Here is a 13,164-nt window from a genome sequence, read left to right as displayed (position 1 = left end):
CACACACACACACACACACACACACACACACACACACACACACACACACACACACACACTGCTGCCTTCAAGCCTTTTGGAGAAATGTGAAGCTTCCACCACAAGTCAAGTGCCTCGGTTTAGCTAGAAGCTACTCCATTCTGCAGATGGTATGAGTTGGGTTTTTTTTTTTAGAGGATTTCAAGTCTCTCCGCGGTTGCTTATTATGCAACAAACAAAGCTGGCGCAGAGATAATACTTTAACTTGTGAGGTTAGGTTAGCTTAGCTCAGCTAATCTTGGATACCATAGTAGGGCTTTAGGTTAACCCTGTCCGTTTAAGACATGCTTGTTTGAGGGTGAGGCAGAGGTAAATCTTTCACCACCTGTGTGAATGAAGTACCACGGTTAAAAACAAAAACAAGTGAGCCCATCTGAGGCTGAACAGGTTTATAAATGGGGGAAAGAAATGCAGAATTCAGTAAAAAAAAAAAAAAACAACCTCTAAACAAGGCTGTTTATATGACCAGGCTGGCCAGACTAATTTACTAGTTTTAGTTTATAGTTAAAGTAAGACATTGGAGTGTCTCTTAAACTGAGGAAAAATCTAAAATGTTATGAATCTACTCTTTTTCGACTTGCACAGTTTAGGTTTAGGGAATTTACATGACTACATGTAGGCTCTCAGTTAAATTGAGTTGAGTTCAGTTAAACATACACAGTTTTTATAACCTTTTAATATTTACTTGGAATACAATCCCATTCCAATATCTACTTCAGATAAAAGTGTGACTCACATCCTGTGTTCTCTCCCTCTCTTTCAAGGTGAAGCTGCTTTTGGCTGGGTCTGATCTTCATAGCTGATAGCAGGGAGCCTGAAAGGCCGGTGAGGTATGCATTTTAACTTCCTTGAGCATTTTCTATTGGATATCTTAGTCTCCTATTAACACCTTGCACACACTAGATTACAAGACGTCTGGGCTGATTATATTGAATCTAGACATTTTACATGGTTATTCATTTAACTCAGAGGTGTGTGCATGTGTAACCAATTTAAAATAGATTAGTCTATAACAAATACTTTGCTACGCATGTTAAACACAAATAAAAAAAAATGTTTTATTGTAAAACAAAATGAATCCTTGTCAGACCAGGTTACTTTTAGAAATTTTAATCATTCTCTATGGCCATCTAAGGCATATATCTATATTTTTAATTAGTTGTTGAACCAGGCCTAAACATACATGTAATTTATCACTACCAAATCAAGTTTATGATCTGTGTGCATCTTATTTTGAAAAGAAGTACAAAATCAGCTATAGTAAAGTCCAGCATTAAATCTGGAGTAGCCTGAATAATATCACATGAATTGCTGCTATCTATCTTAAATGACACACTACATTACAGTAGGGTAAAATCCATCCTACATTATCAGTGTATAGAGCAGTACCTTTTCCAAAAATGTTATGATCCATCTGTTACAACACAAGGCCAGTCTTAGAAAAAAGCAAGATATTAAACATCTGGAAATGTTGTCTTGAGGCCCAACTCTAAATAGAGATGCAGTTTGTGTGGAAGAATGAGGTAATTGACTTCTCAGATGGGCTGTAGGAGGAGTAAGTAAACTCCATGTGCCTTATGTGTGAGGTTTCTTTGGAGCAGGTTTTGTACCAATATGGCCCTTCAAATATTTAAATGCAAAGTTTACCGCTTTAAAAAAAAAATCAATGTGTGTTGGTAAGTGATCATTCAGTGCTGCGTTAATACACAAACATTTTCTGTATTGAAGATAGACTTAAAAAGGACACAATGTAACTGTTAGGATTATCAACATTTATTTAAATAGTTTGACATGTTTCATACGTAAACATAAAAATAAGTAACTGAAATTGCAATGATGCTATGTGTTAATAGGAAATTAGAATAGTATCAATGGTGCTTAAAATTTAAATGGAATTATCAAAGTATTAAACCAACAGATCAGCATAGTCTTACTATAAAGTGCAAGTCAACATCTACTGTTAGTGACAGATTCAGAAATATGACCTTTTTAGAACTTGTTGTTTCTCCCAGACAAATTAAAAAAAAAAGTGAAGATGTTACTAAAGAAGATAACTTTCAGTTGTCCTTCACATCTTACCCATGTCCGGAAATTGCACATCGTACGAAGAAACATTTGTAACAAACATGTATCTTCTTGAGGTTACAGTCCTGTCATGAGACTGTGACTTATGCATAGACAATGGACAAAATTACAGTCTGTGTCAGAAGGTCTTATAATGTCATCCCCAAAAATTACACAAAGATGAAAAATCCCTCAGTAGTTGTGTTAAAGAGAAAAGAAATTAGTCTAAACCGATATAAGATTTTCACAAGTGTTGTCCTTTAAAAACATCTTGCTAAGCTCAGCTTTAAAGACAACATTACTGCTTGTATATTTCCTCACCAAAGCATTGGCCTGAAGTCAACTTTCATTCACATTTTTGGCCCATCGTTGCCCACAGTCTTCAACAATCTTTAAAAAAAGGGCTCTTCTTTGCACACCCATTTCTCTGGCTTCTGTAAAGACATGTGGGCAGCTTTAGTTTCAGAGTCATTTGTTTTAAATAATTTACAAGACTTTTCATTTTGAAGATTTTTTCCCAGCGCGTTAAAAACATCTTCGTTGCTTTCTCTGTCAGAGGCTTGTTTCTTTGACATGGGATGCATAGGATGCGGTGCATTGATCTTTTTTTTCTGCATTTTATGTGCCGCTTTCAAGGGTGTCAGGGAAAACACTTGGGCAATGTGAGGTGATTGTGGACTTTTAATGGTGGAATATGACATTTCTTGGTAGGCAGTCAAAGGCATAAAGCCAGTTGAGTCCTCAATTTTAGACTTAAAACTGTCAATCGAAAAATGGTCTCCCTCCACTCTTTCAGATTTGATGTCAGCGCCCCCTTGATTGTCTTCGACTTCTGTTTTTATGGTGTCTTCCTCATTTTCTTCGCTCTTGTATTTAGAACATGGTGTTGTATTGTCAAAATTATATCCCTCCTTATTTGTCACCTGGTGTTTTTTTTCATGACTCCTCTTGGTGGCAAGGTAGAGGAAACGCTGAGGACAGAAGGAGCAGCGATACTTCTTCTCTGGGTTTGGGCTCCGTGGTGCATTGTCAAAGCAGGAGCCATTTTCCATACAGCTGTTGCAAATGTAATCACCACCGGCAGGTGCCTCACCAGGGGGACCTTGTTTACCGCAGGTCCGGCAGAAGCATGGGTGGGAACCAATGACATGAGCCCTTAGACCAGTCTCTGTGATAAAAGAGCTGTCACAGATGTCACAGTTGTAGGCGGCCCTTGGGCTGGAGTTTCTGCTAAGGCTACGTTTCACTTCTCCATTACCACCTGAGACACTCTCTTCTGACAGTCTAATACTTCCACCAAGAGGGGCCTCACTCACAGTACTTCTATCCACAGATGTTTCGGGGTACCGATGAAACAAAGGTTTTCTGTGCTTTAATCTTAACTTCTTTCTCTTTTTTTTGGCTTTGTAAGAATAATATGGACGCCAAAGCATATCAGCTGTGTCAAGGTCATTGGGGTCATCGTATGTCTCTCGCTCTGTGGCGGCAGTGGCTCCAGGTCTGAGGCGCAGTCTGGGGCTCTCAGAGTTTTCCCGTATTTGAGTACACTGATTTGAGCTCTCCCCCTCATTTACTTCCCGAATTCTCCTTTTCTTTCTGGGAAAGAGCTTAGATCCTTTGATTCTACGACGGATGATAGCTTCATTGCCTATTTTCACTGTAATTTGACAGAGTGGCATGGAAGAACCATCAGCAGATGGACCTGGGCATACAGGTTTGGCAATATAGGTTTCTATCTTCCCTTCCACCGCTTTATCAAGCCCTAGATTCTCAGTACTTGATTTCAGTATTTCTTTCGTCATATCCTCAACTCTTTTGGCAGAAGCTGATAGCTCAGCTAACTTTTTAACAGTGTTCAAAGAGTTTAAGAATGGCGCATTATGATCGATGTGCTCTGAAGTGTCTCTGTAACCAATTGCAGAAGGCTCTGTATCTGGTTGCAAAGAAAAGGTATTGTCAATATTCATGAAGGCTGCTCCTATGCTCCCACATTCTTTTCTCTTGCCTTTCTGAATTTCCAATTCACTGTTCAGACTTTGTTCAACGTTTTGGTCACATGGCTTGTCAAAGCTGATTCGTGGCATGACTGGTGCCACCATCGTTGTGGTTGCCATGAAGGTAAGAGGGAATGAAACAGAATCAGGGGGGCTGATCAGACCATTTTCTTCAAATGGAGGGATAAGAGAGCTACTCTCTAGTGGGGCTTGGTGCTCTTTTTCCTGACCCTCTGAGTATGTCTGACTGTATGTTTTGTATTGTCTCTTTCTGAACTTCATAGGCAGAAGCCTGTAGAGTTTGATTGGATAAACACTGGCTTTCAGCCCTCCATTTGCAGATTTCTTCTTAACAGCTAGACTGGGATCGATGCCGTGGAAAGACTTCTGATGGTTCTTGAGGATATAATATGTCATGAAAGTCTCTAGGCAAAAAATGCACTGATATCGGCGTTCACCTGTGTGCCAGATTTCATGCTTGGTACGGTACTCTGCCAAGGCAAACACTTTATTACAATAATGGCAGGGATAGGCCCTCTGCCAGGAATGCACATTTTCATGCCGCTTCAGACTGGATAGGGTGATGTAGACCCGTTTACACACACTGCAGTTGTATCTCCTTTGACCACTTCCTGGTCTTGCTATCTTCTCGTCCTGTGGGGGCTCTGATTGGTCGAGCTGAAGGGGCTCTGGGGGCTCTGGGGTGGAGGAGTCAGCAGATGGCAGTTGTGTCATGATGCTCTCTATGTTTGGCATGTCTTCTGAAGGGAGGTCCAACTCTTTGGTAGGCATGTCAGTTGCTTGTAGTTTAGGTGGCCCTTTTACAGCTTTTGGACAGGCCTGCTCATGGTTGCGCAAACGTTTGAGGTGTATAAATTTTCTGTGACAAAACTTGCAAAACAAATGACTGACGAAACGCTTTTTGTGAACCTCTGAGTGAATAGTCAGAAGAGCCTTATTTGTAAATATCTCTGGACAGTGCTCGCATCCGTATATTGAAACGCTGTCCTCTGTGTGAGGGGACAGGGGTGGTGGACCCAACTCCATTTGAGTATTGTCAATTGCTTTATTTAGCACTGTATCAACATGTTTTTCTGACTCTGAAAAAAGTGGAGGTGGTGTTGAAACTGCAACAGGTGCTGCAGAAACACCATCAGCTAATTGTGGGGGTATTGCATCAGGTTTATCTGTTTGTGGGTCAGCTGGTGCTGGGAATAGACTTCTACCCAAATTGCCTCTCAGCCTGTGGCGCTTTTTAAGGGGGCCTGTGTTCCTGTACATGAGTTGCTTTGGCTGTGATATTGCTGGCTTGCAGACCTTTTTGCTGTCACACTGATTGCTATCCTTGCTTTCAGTAGATTTGCTGACTGCGTATGAGTGCTCTGAGAGGGCATGTGTTGTTTCACTTGTCTGGCTTTGGAAGGACATGGTAGGACAAGGTGATGGGAGATGTCCCACATCTGGTGACTCCCTCTCCCCATTGTTTTGGACCAGTGGAGGGAAAAGATTGTTTCCAGGACACACCTCATTGATAGAGAAGGCATTGGTGATGCGTGGCCCTGTGGCACTGTCGATCTCCTCAGGCCTGGGAACTTCCCTCTTTGTTTTCTTGGACACTGTGGCTGTGCTGTGATCTGTGGATTTAAGGATTTCATTCTGCCTTACTTGTTCTGAAAGCTTTTCTAAAAAAGGAATTCCGAGTCTTTTGCCAGCTGCCACTAGCCCCACTGTGTCCTCTGCGCCTTGTGGTATCACCTTAGAGCAGTAGATAAAGTTAAGGATACTGGCGAACACCTCAGACTTCAGGTCCATCAGCTCCAGCACTTGGTTTGAGCTCCATGTCTCAGGAGTTGTCAGAGCATTCCTGAAGTACCCGCTGCAGGCTGCCAGGATGTTCTTGTGAGCCCGAAACTTCACGTCCTCCACCACAATCGTAACATCACAGAAAAGACCCTGTGAGCGCTGCTCATTGAGTTTGCTGAGCACATTTTGAGGGTGAACGCTATCCATCAGGTTCTGAGTGCATGGGGACACCACTGTCATCTAAAAAAAAAAGTAAGAAAAGAAACATTTACATCAGGTTGTTATAAAATGTGTTAATTCCTCAGTAGTATTGTTAAAAAGATGACGATTGGTGTACATTTTGTATTGGAAAATACTTGATCTATTCCAGTGTTTTAACACTAGATGGCAGTAATATCCTAACAGTTGAGCTCCAATACCAACAGTCTGGTCAACAGTTGTCCATCCTGCTTCATAAAAAACCCCTATGAAGAGTATAAAACTCATCTTTTTCTCTTTGGAGTAGAAATATGACAGGACATGCAGTATTGTAATAAAAAAATGTATTGATTAATGTTATTTTATTGATATTCCCCAACAGTGAGCTATTACTATTTTTTGTCAACATGTGGGCCAATTTAATGATTTGAGTTTTACCTACTTTTGTAAAGTGTTTCAAGATAACATTTGTTATGAATTGGCACTATACAAATAAAGACTGATTCATCAAGACTAACATTTGAAATCTGAGTTTTGAGAAAATAGGTATAGGAAAGCATTTTAGATACTATTATATAAATACATCTGAGGAATTTAGTTAAAAAAATAAAAAATAAAATTACTTGCGTGTCTAAAAGGTTACTATTCAGCTCCACTTGTAGTGTGAAGGTTGTCATTTAAAGGTCTTGGATAAGGGGTCATAATGTACTGTGTGCTGGTTTTAAATCACATCCTTTTCATCTGCCCAATCATTTTCTCTGTGTTCAGTTACTGTCTGTTGGCAATTTTGTTTTTCATTTTATACATGGGATAGTCAACAACAAAAAAAAGGTAATTGTAAGAGAAACAACGGCAGATCTCTAAATGCAATAGGAATATTGTCGATATTATTAACTCCAAAATTTAGGTTTGATGGTCATTCATTGAGTGTGCTACACAGATAAGCGCTTGGCGTGGTTAAGTTTTCAGGACAGTCTCATTCTGCCTAAGGCCAAGGTTAATGTGATAATGACATGCAGATGCACTGATGACTCATCAGCTTCCTTCATCAGTCGTCAGTTGGCTTAGGAAAAGTTGTTTCTTTTGTCTCATACAGTTTTTGCCATCACTAACTACAGTGTGCCAACTGCCCGAGAAGGGTAGCAAAAAAACATTAGTCTGCTTATGTAAAGTAATGGACTTGCTTATAATATTGTGTACACTATCTCAATGGGACATGTCTTAGCCTTTAGTTGTTACAAACACACTGCTGGCACTTTTTGTTGATTTCTGTCAAATCTGTACAGTGCTGTGAAGAAGAATGTCCCATTTGTGAATAAAGTCTTAAGTCAAAGCAGATTTGCAGTCAGACATGGAACAACATCACATCACTTTTTGAACTGATGAAGCAACATTTTTAAATTTGTTTGATTTTGACAATAAACTAAAATAATCTGCAATGTGCAACTGTTCCAGGCAGTTTAAGTTCATTCATTTCTCCTTTGACAGAGGATGTATCACCGAACATGATATTCTAACTGTGGCCTTCTCATACCACAGTGAGAGTGGTTAGAGTCTAAACTGAGTCATTTAGTTTGCCTCATGTAACACGCTGTTTGTACCTGCTAGCTAAAACACTTAACTGCTCTTATCACTGATAGCATATCCCATGCATCAATGTTTTTTTTAGCAGTTTAACTTTGGCTCTTCAAGAGTTTAGAACTACATATTTATTATTTTTTTCTGTCATCGTTTACAGTGACTCTAGCACTGGCTTATAATTCCCTTTCCCTATAGATGTTTAGGCTAAACTGGAGGCAACAACACTGCTGTTTCGTTTCTCTCTCCTGTAAAAATCTTCCGTGTTCGACGTGCTGACTTCACACAAGTTTAATTTCACATGGTCAACATCAGAAATACTCTGTGGAAGTTATACACTTAACACTCAAGTTATATTAAATCAGCATTAGATTAAATAATGAATAATTTATCATTTTGACACCTCAATTTGTTTTGGTTTTGGCTAATTGTTGTCATTGCCATGAGGCAGTCTTTTGGAATTTCGTTTGATATTTTTCATATCAAAAGCAATGCATTTGTGTTGGGTTTTTAGCTGTGAAGTTGTTTCGGTAATTAATCAGTGAGGGCATTTTATGTCAATTTGTACGCATATTTCTAGTTTTCCATTCATGCAACAAATACAACATGGCTGCCGATCTTGAAAGCCCCTCACACTGTTGAAAACACAACCAGCCTCCTGCCTTCTTTCTCAGACAGGCCTCCGTTGTCATGGCAACATGCTATGGCGCAGCACTTATTGGGATTCAGCTGGATGGCAAGTGACTGTATTAGCTGTCCGGGTATTCGGTTCCCTCTCTCCCGCAAGCATCCTGCCCTCTCGGAGAACCTGCAACATGCTGCAGTCTGCAGCGCAATCAAGATTCGCCTTTGTCTCCGCTTGTACATACTTTGTGTATGTTAGTGGTCCGTGCATCTTTGTCTGCAGTAGAAATGCTACTCAAAGGACTTTTCCATCTGATAACAGCGAGTGATGTGCTACTGCTTTTAGACTCATTTCTCAATGTGTGATTGTTAGCGGAAACAGTTTTACACTTTTATCTAAAACACTTTCGTTTTTCAAAATGTACATCGACTGTTGTGGATCAGTGCCACCACATGCTGAGCGGAAATGTTGACTTTGTCATCAGTGTGCTTGATTTTGCCACACCCAACCTTACTTTACCTTGAAAGATCATGTGAAACATTCTTTTATGAATCAACGTCTAACATATAACCCCCCCACCCTATACCACAAACCATGAAATGAGTAAAGCAAACAGACAATCTTCAAACAATCAGTCAAACAAAGAGCGAAATGTCAAAGCAAAGCCACACCATGCACCCTTGAAAGGTGTACTTCCGCAAAAAAATAAATAAAGGATTATAAATTGAGGGAAACCATGCAAAACGTACCTTAGTAAATCAGAGAAAGTGATGCAGGGCGAACGGGAAAAGGAGTCATGCAGTATCTCTTCTCTATGGCACTCAATTTTTTCCAACTATACATGAAATACAGTTTCGTGAGAGCAAGGCGAAAGTATCTTTTTTTTTTTTTTCTGTGATGGTCGCTGAAGAGCAGTGTTGTCAAAAGCAGAGCTTATTCTGACGTCTTTCTTCTTCTCCCTCCCTCTCTGTGTGCAGATGACTCCGGCTCCAACGTCCTTCGCCTCTATCCATGCAGCCCGGGTCCTGAGCTAGATCTGCCCTTCCCTCCTCTGACTGTCCCTTTTCTGTCCTGCTACCCCTATAGGAATAACTCACTGTTTAAGCAGCGTGGAGCTAAACCTGAGCATAGGTCTGCCTTTGTGCTAGCTATGCAACTGAAGCATTCGCTCTGGAGCCACTCACAAGGAAACGACAACTTTTATTAAGCATGGCAGAGGGGCTGTGGGGAGAGCAGAGAGATGCTGGGTGCTACATCACACATCAGCTCTGCACTCGATGCCCCAGCCAGAGGAAACGCTCAGCTGTAACGCTCAGAGCAGTGTAGAGTGAGGGGTACAAAAAGAAACGCTGTATTTAATCTCCTTATCATAACAACAAGCAGATCCCGATGAATTCATACTGACCGAAGGAAAAATACATAAAATTCTCTAGGTGAAATAACACCTTGAATGCTTAAACCATCTGTTTTTAATTCTCGTGAACACGCATTCTGTCTGTGCAGCGATATAAAACACCAAAGCTCCTCTTCCGTGCTCATGCAGTCACTGTGGTTAGGTAATGCAGAACCCGAGAGAAGATGGCAGTGGCTACTGTCCTAATGTGTATTGCAGTAGAAGACAGGATAAATGTTCATGGGTGCTTTTTCTCGCCATCGCAGTAAGCGTGCAGACTGCATGCGAGACTGAGGGGGAGAAAAGAGAGTCCTGCTATCAGTGGAGACTCTCTGTGTACCTATATGCAGGCTGCTGATTGATGCAAAAGCAGCAGATGCGTCAGCACTGCAGACTGCAGGGGGAGGGGAGGAAGCTGAACCCGACATAGCACTGTGAGCCTCTCACCAGCCTCTGAGGACGGAAGCCGCTCTTTTATTTACACAACCGAGTAAAGTCATGTGACCGTGTCTGTGCTATCGTCACACAGGCTGAATCCCACTTTAAACCATTTTCAAAGCCATTTCATTTAATGTATTGTTGACTTCAAAAGACAAAGCAGCAGGTGCTACAGTTTATCATTATGCATGCACTGACTCTTTGCCCTGAAGGGAGGAAACAGGCTATTCGTGGAGCGTTTTGGCTTTTGTCTCTTTAAAAATGAACTCAATGAACCTTTGAATCTGAGCTGTAGCTGTGTCGTTCTGTTCCCATTTTTGTGCTCAGAACATCACATAATGTTGTGGTTATGAATACACAATTGACCACAGGGTCCGTCTTATATTCTTGGTTCTCAAATCAAGAACTGCTCACTCACAGACCACTACATTAGCAAGCGGAGCAGTCAGTGTGTTAGTTCGTCGAGTAGTTAAATCTTACAGCTTATGAGTGCCCATAGTGTGACAATCAAAAGTAACAGAAAAAATGGTATAATAAAAGTGATGAGGAAACTGTAGCTTTGATGTGTTTTGCCTCAACTGTGGCAAAAAAAAAATCTACATTGGGAAAATTAGGGTTTGAGCTAGCCTGGAGGTGAAAAAGGGGATAAATATGCAGCAACCTGCACAACTGACAGAGACGTAAAAAGAAAAAAATACCCTATCTCCATATGGACAACACATGTTGCAGTTGTATTTCAAGAAATACTTTGGTTGAAATATGTTAGGTTTTCTTTACTGACATCTGAAACCTGAACAACAAGGTTTTGTTTAAAAAGAATTAAAACAGTCTTTTAGTTTAAATCTCCATGATGATGTTGATAGTGGAACGACTTTTAAATCACAACATTCTTACTCATGGCTTCTTTGTACTGCCTAGGTACAAATCTTACCTTTGTCAATCCCTTGTTTTTTTTACAGCATGTAATGTAAACCTTTTACACTAGGGGGCTTAAATGTATCTCTGGTAAAATGTCTCATAGCTTTAGATCATTTTTAACTTCCCTGTTGCATTCCATTAGCAGTCCATTTGTATCAGTGTTCTTTGTGTTGTACATTCTAGACTTGGAAACCATTATAAATGATAATAGATAGAGCTGTTCTGTTTTTATATGTTGACATCACGAAACGATATCTGATCTGTCCAATGACAGTTAGGATTAGCTCCAGACTCCCTGGAACACCCCAAGGTTAAGCGTTACAGATATTAGATTGATTGATAAAACAGATATCCGGCTAACATTAAAAGAGCAAATGGAAAATATTACTTGGCTTTTATATTACTTCCTTAAATGGATTATATAAGGTATGTTAGAGGAAGCATTTTGTCCCCTACCTTTGATATCACAGCTAGAATGCATTCTTAACTGCAGGACAAAGTTTACGAGCCTCTGTGCCTCTGATGCTCCGTAAGCGCAGCTGCGGCCTGAAGAGACACTGATCATCAGGGAGGCACAAACCGCAGTACAAGGCTGAGTAGGCCTCATCCTCATTCTCAAAGCATTTTACACTGCAAGCATACAAAGACACTCATCCCTGGTAGCACTTATGTTTCTGCCTCCACAAGCACTCACACTTTGAGTTGCCTACCAAAACGTCTCTGTCAGGAAGGTCTTGCTGTGCTCGTCTCCGCCGCTATAGAAGTCTCTGTGGTGTTTGTTTAGGAGGAGGTAGGGAGACACAGCTCCCTTTCTTCCTTTGGCCTAGATTAGGCCTTTACCATCTTCCCTCTTCACTGCTGTCTGGAAGTTGCCTGTGGACTATGGTTCTGGCAAGAGGTTCCCTGTTCCTGCTGTGCTGCCACTGCTGCGTCACTCCCGCTGCATCACTGACCCACAAAAGAGAGCTGGGAAGGAGGGGTGGTGCGGTGAATTTGTGGAGGCAAGGGATAAGCAGACAACAAACCGGCACCTCTTTGCTCTGCTCCGGCCAACAATCGGACGAGGCTTTCGCTCTGCCTCAGTTTGGGGCCTAGTTGCTACTGTGGTATTCAGGAAGTGGGTCGGGAGACAGATCCTTTATTGTTACGTAATGAATATTTTTCCTCCCAGACAAGACTCAGCTGAGAAGGCGGTATCCAGTGTTCAGAGGCTAATAATAGGCCACAACACTGACCAGTCAGATCTGCTGGCTCTCATGTCAGATCTTTCCCACACCCAGAAATCCTTTTGACAGGAGTGTTTTTTAAATAATGAAGGGAGTTTTGCTGTGTATGTAGAGGGACCTGCTGGAAAACTTATTTTACCCTGTGCCACTGAACACAGCATAGCTGAATGATTTATGTTGGTGTTTGTTTTGATGCCCTTTGATGAATTTAAAACATTAGAACAGCACTTTAGTACGTAGCTGTTAACTGTTACTGACATTCACTGCTCCCCTAAGAAACCTTTTAAAAACAGAAAAAAAAAAAAAATAGTGCATACCTTTATCATACGCTACTGTATCTTGCTTGTGCAGTTTTCAGGTGAGGTAGGACCGGTGTGGAAGTTGCCCTTACAGATGTATTTGTATTAGGTTTCTATCCCGAGTCCTGTGCTACACTTTTTCAGCCTGGCTATGGTAACCAGGATTACAACACTTGTTTTGCACACGTTACCCTATAGGGTTTTTATTTGCTCCATCCTCCTCCTCCCAGCATCTGACTTTGGTTTTCATTGCCATGTTGCTCCCTCTGGTGGCAACAGCAGAGAGAATGCAGCAGTAGAGAGCATAAACAAACCCATGTTGGCTTTGCGCAGAGACACCATTGAGTGCCCAGAGCCTTCAGCCGATGGCACAAAACAGGGCACCGGCTAATGTAAACCGGAAGTAAAAGTTAAGATGGAGCCCTTGTCCTAATATATCAGAGGGACTTGAGTGCTGCTAACTGTTCATTATTTTATTATGAGCATTTAAAACGGTTTTCAGGAAGCACAAGAAGAAACAACATATTGTTTCACATGGTGTGCTTACAGTTTGATGATAATACCAATTTAACTATTTTCTACATTTAGA

At 41.0% G+C, this 13,164-nt stretch overlaps 1 protein-coding gene and 1 long non-coding RNA gene across 6 annotated transcripts; one reads left to right on the top strand and one right to left on the bottom strand.

Annotated features, from left to right (window-relative positions):
• Window positions 1-14: 14 nt before the first annotated feature.
• Window positions 15-11,434, top strand: LOC109989840 (uncharacterized). The gene is made up of 3 exons (XR_002278212.3): window positions 15-149; window positions 804-869; window positions 9,279-11,434. It is a non-coding gene; the product is annotated as an uncharacterized lncRNA (long non-coding RNA).
• zbtb38 (zinc finger and BTB domain containing 38) lies at window positions 1,791-12,617 on the bottom strand. 5 transcript variants are annotated; one of them, XM_020641738.3, is made up of 2 exons: window positions 12,594-12,617; window positions 1,791-6,140 (listed from the first exon to the last, which is right to left on the bottom strand). In XM_020641738.3, exons 1-2 carry the CDS (start codon window positions 12,600-12,602, stop codon window positions 2,496-2,498), a joined length of 3,654 nt encoding a protein of 1,217 aa, XP_020497394.2. In that variant the 5' UTR covers window positions 12,603-12,617; the 3' UTR covers window positions 1,791-2,495. The 5 variants fall into 5 exon arrangements, with proteins under 5 accessions (XP_020497394.2, XP_065816392.1, XP_065816390.1 ...); XM_065960320.1 differs by lacking the exon at window positions 12,594-12,617 and adding an exon at window positions 11,745-12,175; XM_065960318.1 differs by lacking the exon at window positions 12,594-12,617 and adding an exon at window positions 11,761-12,175.
• Window positions 12,618-13,164: the final 547 nt, after the last annotated feature.

Source organism: Labrus bergylta, chromosome 11, assembly GCF_963930695.1.
Source record: "Labrus bergylta chromosome 11, fLabBer1.1, whole genome shotgun sequence".
Classification (NCBI taxonomy): Eukaryota; Metazoa; Chordata; class Actinopteri; order Labriformes; family Labridae; genus Labrus; species Labrus bergylta.
Note: the sequence above shows the minus strand (reverse complement) of the source record. Positions and strands in the feature narration are given on the sequence as shown.